At 38.9% G+C, this 9,835-nt stretch overlaps 1 protein-coding gene and 3 long non-coding RNA genes across 4 annotated transcripts; all 4 read left to right on the top strand.

Moving 5' to 3' along the window:
• The first annotated feature begins 515 nt into the window (after positions 1-515).
• Positions 516-1,164, top strand: LOC124262166. The gene is made up of 3 exons (XR_006894511.1): positions 516-549; positions 728-910; positions 1,003-1,164. It is a non-coding gene; the product is annotated as an uncharacterized LOC124262166 (long non-coding RNA).
• A 1,274-nt stretch (positions 1,165-2,438) lies between these two features.
• LOC124262170 lies at positions 2,439-6,100 on the top strand. The gene is made up of 5 exons (XM_046696626.1): positions 2,439-2,550; positions 4,806-4,849; positions 5,046-5,152; positions 5,362-5,514; positions 6,035-6,100. The coding sequence occupies exons 1-5, from the start codon at positions 2,498-2,500 to the stop codon at positions 6,098-6,100; spliced, it is 423 nt and encodes a 140-aa protein (XP_046552582.1). The 5' UTR covers positions 2,439-2,497.
• LOC124262176 lies at positions 3,374-4,431 on the top strand. The gene is made up of 3 exons (XR_006894515.1): positions 3,374-3,457; positions 3,580-3,633; positions 4,351-4,431. It is a non-coding gene; the product is annotated as an uncharacterized LOC124262176 (long non-coding RNA).
• A 177-nt stretch (positions 6,101-6,277) lies between the features above and the next one.
• LOC124262175 lies at positions 6,278-7,203 on the top strand. The gene is made up of 3 exons (XR_006894514.1): positions 6,278-6,339; positions 6,452-6,553; positions 7,157-7,203. It is a non-coding gene; the product is annotated as an uncharacterized LOC124262175 (long non-coding RNA).
• The last annotated feature ends 2,632 nt before the right edge of the window (positions 7,204-9,835 follow it).

Here is a 9,835-nt window from a genome sequence, read left to right as displayed (position 1 = left end):
TTGGGAGCGGGGCATTGCATTCGTGTCGTACGGCAAACTGCGATAATACTGTTCATACAATGTGAAATATTTTCTTGAACCAGCACCACTTGTTCGTCTTTAACACCTAATGGTACTGTTTTCTCGGATAGCCGTGGTCAGTTGTTGTCCGGTTATGCAGGAATTGCGGTGAAATACGCTGATTACTCTTAAAGAGATATTGCAAAGTACAGATTGCTCACTAACTCATACAGTGGTACTCAGCAGTTTGAAATAAGTAACATCGTTTTCAGCAATAATGCAGGTCGCGGAGCATTACCCAGAACTCATACAATTGTCCGTTAGTGTCCTGAATAGTGTTCGGTTCATGTTTCATACAAAAGGGCGTGGTGCACCAATTGCATACCACGGAATGGATATACCTGTGTAAAAATATACAAACGTTTGACGTATATCTCATTTTAGCAAGCAAGTACTCTAACAATTCGTCATATTGTCATTTTAGGGCAACTGGAGTGTATCCAAGAACAAGCAAATTCAGCAGATTCAACATCAACTAAACTTGATGTGGTGAGGGTGATTCAATGTATCGCATCGTAGAGATGATGTAATGATTTAATGGTTACAGTGCGGTACACTTGTGACTTAAAAGTACATAATGTGAAGTACAGAATATATTGGGGACCTAACCTTGCCTGATGCAGCTATACCGTTATTTTCATAATAGCTTTGATGTAATTATTTTCAGTTTCAAGATATCTGCAATGATAACAGTCTACTGGACGACATAGTCGTGTCCATAGGTCCCTATAGAGTTTCAAAACTGGATATCCTGACGATAGCACCAAGGCTTCCGAAAGAAACCGAAGACCAAATGAGAGACAAAATAGAGAAAGAGATGAGATGGATGGTTGGCTGGGTCAATGATCAGGTATGTGTAAAAGACAGTGTAAGCAGTTTATTACACGCTGATAAAAGAAAAAACCCCAAGTAACAATAATAGTAAATACGTTTCTTTTGCAGATAATAAATGCCTTCCTGTATGTGCTGTGTCAAGGACGAGAGGTGGGTGGAAGGATTTTTAACCTACAAGGCAATTTAGAAATAACAACAATACAAGATGTCGACTCGTTTGTTCAAAGAATATACAATATGACTGAATGTTGTGTTTATGTATACAATGACATACGGTAAACAATATTCGTCCTTGAATACATAACATGTTCTTTTTTTTCGTGTTATTTGCTTCAGTGTAAGGAAAATAATGTAGTTTTATCAACTCAGGTTATTGAGGGATGGCGAAATTTCAAGTCGGGAAGGAGTCACAGAGTGGCACTTCTACAAAAGGTGATGAATTGATATTGAGTACAGTACATACCTGTGAGATAATAAACACTGCAACAGTTGATAAACGTCGGCAATGACTAATTATGGAATTGAATTATTTCCTACGAATATAACAAATTCATTGTTGATCGCATTATAATTTGTTTGTTTGTTTGTTGTGTAATGCCACAATATGACGATTCGTTCACTATGTAACTGCTATGTTGCACAATACTACTGCATTATGAAGATGGCACCTCAGAACGAATATTGTTCCAAATGTAACAGACAATATTCGTTATATTCAGGAAAAACTCTCAGACGCAGAAAAGTGTTTATACCGATTCATAGACAGGGCAGCCATTGGACATTGTTGGTAATTGGTATTTCCTGGGTATTTAAGACAGTAAGACTGACTGACTGAGTTTGGGTTTTACGCCGCTTTTAGCAATATTCCAGCAATATCACGGCGGGGGACACCAGAAATGGGCTTCACTCATTGTACCCATGTGGGGATTCGAACCCGGGTCTTCGGCGTGACGAGCCAACGCTTTAACCACTAGACTACCCCACCGCCCCTAAGACAGTAAGAGTGGTGACTTATAAGCTATATGTGTCTGGGACGCGTGTTGAATTTTGAGCAGTGTTTAAACTTTTGTGATTTCCTGTCACCGAGTCTGATCCAGATGTCATGACTAAATGTAACTTGTCGTAATCTGTGGTTATCGCCAATAGTGATGTGTTTTTGGCGTTTCAGCAGCCTTATATTGTATTTTTGGAGCAAATGTATTATTCAGTGGGAAAGGGGAACGCCAGGTGTATTGACATATAATAGTATAACACTTATTCTTCTCACTCATGTTTTGGATGTACAAACCAAACAAATGCGTTTCTATGACCCCATGAACCGGACATTTGATGAAGAGGTGGTCAACCTCACAAGGTATGATTGTTGACTTAGTACATGCCCTGTTCTGACACCTACGAGGACATTAAACTTGCACGCACGCACACATACAGAGGGTAACTACCTTCACGCCTCCTAGTCTATGTCTATTCATTGTTGAGTTATCTGTCGGGTTCTACTCTCATTGCTTTGGTATGTTTCTATGAAGGGAGTACATGGGATACAGACTTCAGAATGTACCGGATGATGCCATTGACCCAACACACTTCAACGTAGAAGTCGGTCATGGGTACACAACACAGAAGGACACTACCAGCTGTGGGGTTTACGTGTGCATAGTGAGTACAGTGATGTGTTGAAAAGGGTTTTGTAAGCGTTTTACTGAATTAATGGCTGCATATTTCACTTTTACTTATTCAACACCTATTCAGAAAATATTTAATTTTGTACATAAATGAAAGTATACTTACTAATGTAAGGGTCACACTGAGCATCGTTTACCTATTTCAGTATGCTTGGAACGAATGCAGGAAGGACAAAAAGGTATGCCCTTTTTGACGTTTGTGTTCTGTCTCTAATGTTCTGAACAAAAAGCACAAACTTCACATGTGGCTATTTTACGGACGTAATGAGCGTACACTTAAACAGGATTAGGCATTAAGGTGCGCCTGGGGTACAACAGGAAGGCAACGTTGTGTCATCGACTGCCTAACACACATGAACCTAGCTTTAAGCAACCTGCGCAATTGCTGTACCAACATGGCACCCAGCTGCTGAACATTCTGGGGTTGACTTCTCAAGGCACGAAGATTTCTTTCAAGAGCTGATGGGACTAAGGTCAGCTGGTGTCGATGCATTTTGCAGGACATTTCGTGTCAAAACAGCTCTGTGTAGTGTTACATTGTGATATTGGAATTGGTGGCTTCAACCGTGAACAGCCACGCACGCGAACAGGGTCACGTGTTCATAAAAGAGTACCGCAGTAAAAATTGGTGGATGCGTCAGGTGTAGACGTGACCATTATGGTATTCGCCCATATCAACTACTTTGTATTGCCCATTTCCGTAGTTCAATTATCTGTTTCTGTTCAATATACGGCGTATTTTACTTTTGACGGACAGACAGCATGATATATATGTATGTCTAAAAAAAGCAATCATGACATTTTTGCAGGTTGACCCGAGCAGTTGCCGTTCTTTCATTGCTGAAGAAATTTTGAATGCAGGGAAGGATATGCAACCGAAGGTACGTCTATTTGGGTATTCAGTAAGATTGTGACGTTGATAGAACATAGATAGATAGATACACGTTCTGATAGAACAGGTATTTATTTACACATGCTTGCACGAAAACGGTTTCCATTTCAGAATACCACACATGACGTACCAAGAAGATACGGACTGCGAGAGCAAGTTCCGGCGGTAAGACATAATATGTGTCCTAGATTGAAGTACATAGTTTTCCATTTCATGAAGTGTGGAAATACGTTTAGCAAGAGTTGCATGTATTATATTCAGAATGAGAAACGTGGCTCTAATAACAAAGTGCTATATCGAAAGATTGACAATCCAGATTGATACAGGTGTATGTAACAGCGGAACTAAATATGGCCATTGAAAAGAACTGAAACGGTAACTAAATAGATACATATATACCCAGTTATGAATAAAGGCTCATTGACTACATGAATCAATGTCATACATCTACATGGTTCCACATGGCATGGTCTTTACACCTGAGCAAATATACCAACATGAGAAATATCTAGCTATTTCGAAGTCAATAGACCACTTTATGTCCACAACTTGGCGATGAGGATATTTCTAGGGGCGCAGCTACCATTAAAAGAAACTCCGGGCTTACACATGATTTTTGCTAAAGATCCCCATGAAAGTTGGGCAAGCCCTCAAAACTATCTACCTATAAAGCTGTGCGACCTATCGGGTTTGCACGAAAGAATTGACTTGATGCGCGCCTGATTCCGATCACTGTGTATGTTGTATTCATGTGCACATTTTCGGGCTTCATAAGTGAATGTGAAACTGACGTAATTTAATTCCTACCATAATGAGTTGTAAGTAATAATTGTGGTAATGATATACGGCCACAGAAATACGTATGTTATGTTTCTATATCAGAAAAGATTTTCCGATTCATGGTGTGCTGACCAACCGCTGCCGTTGAAACGGACAAGACCACCTGGACATACGTCAGCGAAGATCCATTCACGGGTACATGAATCTAATCAATGACATATCGGTAACTGTAAGAGGTTAGAGCATGGATGAGCATATAAAAAATATGGAATGTTTTGTAAAAGAATACAGTGTTCTTGTGTTTGTGCATAAATAAAACACGTTTCTGTTTCATTTGGAAGCAGTCTCCTTAGGTTCAGCTGAAACGGTATGCTACCGTTTACTTGTGACAATTATAAACGAAAGCTGCCAAAGCATTTTCAAAGTGCCTGTTACTAACACTTAACTATTATGACTGTGTTTTAGGCATAATTTATAACCAATGAACTGTTACACCTCTGTGAGCTTGTGCAGCATTGGATGTACGAGGAACTAATTCTAATTCACTACTATTTCAGCGAAGGATGTGCGGAAAAGGCGACAGCGAGAAGAACAGCTTTGCGTGGGTATATCATTTTTTCCAGAAAAGGGTAAATTGAGGGAGAGAGGGAAGTGTGTGTGTGTGTATGTGTGTGTGTTTGAGAGAACGAGAGAAAGTAATGGTGTGTCTATGTGTGTGAGGGGGGGGGGTTAAAGTTTGAGAGATTCCATGGAGATAGCATACTGTTTTAATGAATATGTTTCTTTAATACAATTAGCGGTTCCCGTAGTGGACATGACTGAGTTCGGTGATCAGCAGGTGACTATACTTGCTGATGATCTGGAGGAGCTGAAGACTGTGGAGCGATCTCAATTCCGGAACGTGGTATGAATATGGAAATATATTCACCTACTTCATCAGCTTAAATATATACTGGCATAACTGTAAGTTACTAATTAGGGGATGTACATGGATGGAATGATTGGATGTTGATTCTGATGTTAATCACTTTTTCTTCTTTAGTATTGTACTAGTACTAGTATTTATGCACACTGGATAACCTTTGCAACAAGGTTTTCTTTTCGAACCTTCAGGTGGAAAAAGTAATTGAAGAAGATGTTCCACGGTTGTACAATTATCCGACAGAAACAACATCAGAAGTACCGAATGAGTATGAGCGGCATCTGCTCTTCTTTAAAGGAAAGAAACTTGAGAGGAGCAGAGCAATGTCCCACCTCAACGCCGATGTAAGTATCACTGTACTGTGACTTCATAACTTTTTGTCAGAAATGACTATGACTATTTGCAACTCTCAAAAATTACAGCCAGACCACAGGGCTGGTTAGATGTAAAACTTGCCAGCCCTGACCAAAACTTACCTGCCCGCAAATAATACAAGCGACGTAGTTTATCATCAATTTATTTTTACGAGTGAATTAATACTGATATATGATGACTATCTTCATATACATGTCTAAATTTTAACCCGACCGTGGGGCAGGTGAATTTGAGAATGTGACAGTCCGTGTTGAAAATATCCCGTCCCGGGCGGTAGGGCAGGCAGGTGTTTCGAACGCTGCTATTTGTTGGCATTGTGTCGATAAATATGTATCACAGTTGTTACATTGTATGCCTCTACATCTGTTCCAAAGTACAATTTGTCTAAGCCAACCCCTTACTAATGCCGATATGTTCATATTGTTCAATATTGTGTGCGTAAATTTGTAAAGAGAGTATGTAACAATGCTAGAATGATTTTCATTTCAGGGGTATGCCATACTTATGCAGGCGATGGAATCGAAATTAGTGATCAGGACAAGAGGTCCAAGGTAATGATAGGATACAATGAAATTTAAAATAAACGTGTTGTTCATGATGATGGTTGGTGTCAGTAATAAGAAACAAGTGATTAATAAAGATTGAGTGTTTCGTACATAATTACCAGGTAGAGTTCCAGCATGTACTACCATGAATATACACTCTTCATGCATAGTCATACTGTTTTCAGACTATGATATAACCAAAAGAAATTTGGTACTTCCGGATGCTGTACTACAGAGTGGACGTCCAAGGTATGTCACTGAAGGTAATAAGGTACATGTCATTAGAATAAAATTGTTCTATTGTTTGTACGTGGCTTTAGCTCCGACAAAAGTGCTGTCATTTTATTCATGTATATTTCAGGAACGACTATTTTGTGAAGGTGGTGGAAGACTACATTTTCTTTCATGTCAGGAAGCATTTCGGAGCGTATAATTCTTGACTGGATGAGTGTGCCACACGTGGGTATGTGTATGTTAGTTAGAGTGAGTGAGGGAGTTTAACTTTACGCCGCACTCAGCAATATTCCAGCTATATGGCGGCGGTGTGTAAATAATCGAGTCTGTACCAGGCAATCCAATGACCAACAGCATGAACATCGATCAACGCAATTGGGATACGATGACATGAATAAGTAAGCGAGTCTGACCAACCGATCCAGTTAGTTGGCAAGCATGGGTTACTGAAGATCAACCCGAATATTCACGGGTTATCTTAGTTAGAAAAGGAAAGAGAGAGCAAATGCCAGTTTGACGAAACTCGACACCCTTGAACACACAGACACTTCATTTAAAGCATTGCTGAGTGCGGCGTAAAACTAAACTCACTCACTCACTATAAGCCTTGTGAATTTGTGGCTTATGTTGAAATCCAGATAATAAATTATATAGGGCATCCTTGAACCTTGGACTCAACTTTACTTGGATATACTATGTTCTGCCTTTATGTCAAAGTAACATGGCTGAAAAGGAAGAATGCAAACTGAAGCAAGTGTTCATGCAAGCATGTACTCATCATGTCGTACTATAGCAATTCCTGAATGTTTCAGTATATGTTATTCTGTTTCAGATTCCAGACGGATAGTCAAATGTTCATTGTAATAAAAGGCAGTATAGGAACGGAATAAACCACTCTCTCATACGTACTGTATAAGATCAATTTAACAAAAGAATTCATTAATAGCCCCATATTTTGGGTACATAAAGCAAAATGGGTTTTTATTTTTAAGCATATGTCTGGGAAAATGTTCTGAGAAGACTCTTCATTATGTCAAAACCAAATTGAAAACATTCATTAATATAATGCCATTTTCCCCCGTTTAACGCCAAATGTGTTACTTCTGTTGTTAATTCTAATGATGGAGTCATCAACAGTCCAAGGTACCGATATGATGAAACAACTTCAAAAAGTTCATTACGATAATCCACTTTGTTTTTGTTTCCGAAAGGTTGGCATTTAACTTCCATGTTCAACAGTAGTTATGTAGAATATTAAGTTGCGCTTGTAACCCACTTACTGGATCACACATAAAAGTAACATCATCAGAAGAAACAGTTGATGTAAATCAGGGAGTAATTGTACTCCTCTACAATTGATGAAGTAGTAAATAGAATGAGGCTTAATATACAGCCCTGTTTTAGTCCAATAGGACAACCAAAACACTCAGTAAGGCCATCGTTACGCCGTACGCTAGTATGTCTCACAGTGTCTGAACCACATTATTGCCCCAACTGCTCAGCCCTCCCTGCAATGTTACAAAATGTACACCTATTAGACTAGGATATTTTAGTCTCTTTTTTTAATCCCCTATTTATTGTATAGTATGACCAGAAAATATTGAGAATTTTAGGAATATGTTTAATTGGATTTCTAGTATAAACAACCATGACCAGCTATGAAGCGCTTGGTTTCATTCAAGAGAGACAACTCCGTTAATCCTTTTTCATTAGTTTGTGAAGAGTTATCCCCTTTGTTTACTTGCTAGCAGACGACATTTTCAGTGATCCTCTGTTTGGATGATTAAGAGAAGAGGAAGTTGATTTTAGAGTATTATAACAAGGACATCAGATCAGCTAAAGTGATTTCAAGTAGAACAGGCATCCCTTTGTCCACTGTTTATCGTGTTTTGAAAAATGTTGCAAATAGATATGGCATTGAGCACCAGGGAGGTGCAGGTAGGCCCAGAAAATTGACTGTCGGTGACAGGAGGCGGCTTAGTATTCTTGTTTCTAAAAACAAACGAAGGAGTTTAGAAAACTTAAGGCTGGATATGATTGATAGAGGGACTGTGGGACTGTCTGTAAGGAGACAATTGCAACTGAGCTGCATGCAATGGGTGGGCAGAAAAGTCGAGGATTTTTATCCCCGATCATGAAACCTGAACAAAAGGAGCGAAGGTTGAACTGGTGCTTACAGTATAGAAATTTTAAGTGGGACAATGTGATTTTCTCAGATGAAAGTTCTGTGTGGCTGTTTCCTAATACACTGAAATTCTGGACCAAACAAACTGAAAAAAACTTTGTATCAGCGCCCAAAGTACAGTCCGAAATTTAACGTGTAGGGTGGCATATCTGTGTTAGGGACAACGCCCCTCTGTGTATTTGAAGGGAATATGAACAGTGAGCGGTACACAGATATTCTCGAGGGACATTTACTTCCATTTGCTCACGTGTTCTATGGAAATGTTTGGATTTTCCAGCAGGACAACGACCCAAAACATTGTTCAAAAGCATCCACAGGCCTGGTTTCGGACCCACAATATGACATTATTAGATTGGCCAAGCTATATCCCTGACCTTAATCCAATAGAAAATGTTTTGGGACTTATGAAGGAAAGTGTCAAAAAGCAAAATCTGACAAATATTGCTGAAATGAAAGAAGAGGTGGTCCGATATTGGGACAGCATGGACCACGACTTTCTAACTTCTTTGATCAGTAGTATGCCCCGCCGCATTGAAGCCTGCATTGCTGCCCATGGTGACTTGACAAAATACTAACTGTTTACCTGTCTTTGAATCTGCAGTTATGTTCTGCTAATATTCCCATTTAATCCGTGAGTAATGAGTGAAAAAAATATAAAAAATTACAATCTTAAAATTCTCAATAATTTCTGGTTGTACTGTATATACATGCTTAAAATCACTCTGGCTTCATGTACATTACTAGTATATATTTCCGGTATATCTCTTATTTAGCATTCACCTGACGAAGGGGCAAGGAATAGCCCAGAAACGTTGTGTATACAATACAGAAGAAGTTGACATCCCTAACATTTTGTCTTATACTTGAATACCAACTTCTATATCCCTCTCAAGAACCTCAACAGTGAAAAGCATTTATGCATGTGTACTGACCTCCACTTTCCATGGATAGAGCGAGTTGCACGTGCACATCATTGACATTAAGTAGCAGGTGGATTTCCATATTGACAATTTGAATAAAGATTGTGCCATGTGTAACAGAATGTAGCGGACGTTAAAGAATGTTATAATGACATTTCAACGGCCTGATGTGTTTTAACATACTGTTAAGACAGTTTGTAAAGCATTCAGTTATATATATTTCAAAGAAATACGAAGAGTTTACAACTTTTAAGAAGTCATGTTACCAATAACACGTCCATTGTATATATTTCAAACAAAAACAACTTTTAAGAAATAGTGTCACCAAAAGCTTGACCCTTCATTAATGACGCTGAGTATATATTCAGAGACTAAGCCTTAGTCTAGATGTACGCTTGCTGTTACA

This window comes from Haliotis rubra, unplaced genomic scaffold (genome assembly GCF_003918875.1).
Source record: "Haliotis rubra isolate DU_JTF1 unplaced genomic scaffold, ASM391887v1 Scf825, whole genome shotgun sequence".
Classification (NCBI taxonomy): Eukaryota; Metazoa; Mollusca; class Gastropoda; order Lepetellida; family Haliotidae; genus Haliotis; species Haliotis rubra.
This window is presented reverse-complemented; position numbering and strand designations above follow the sequence as displayed.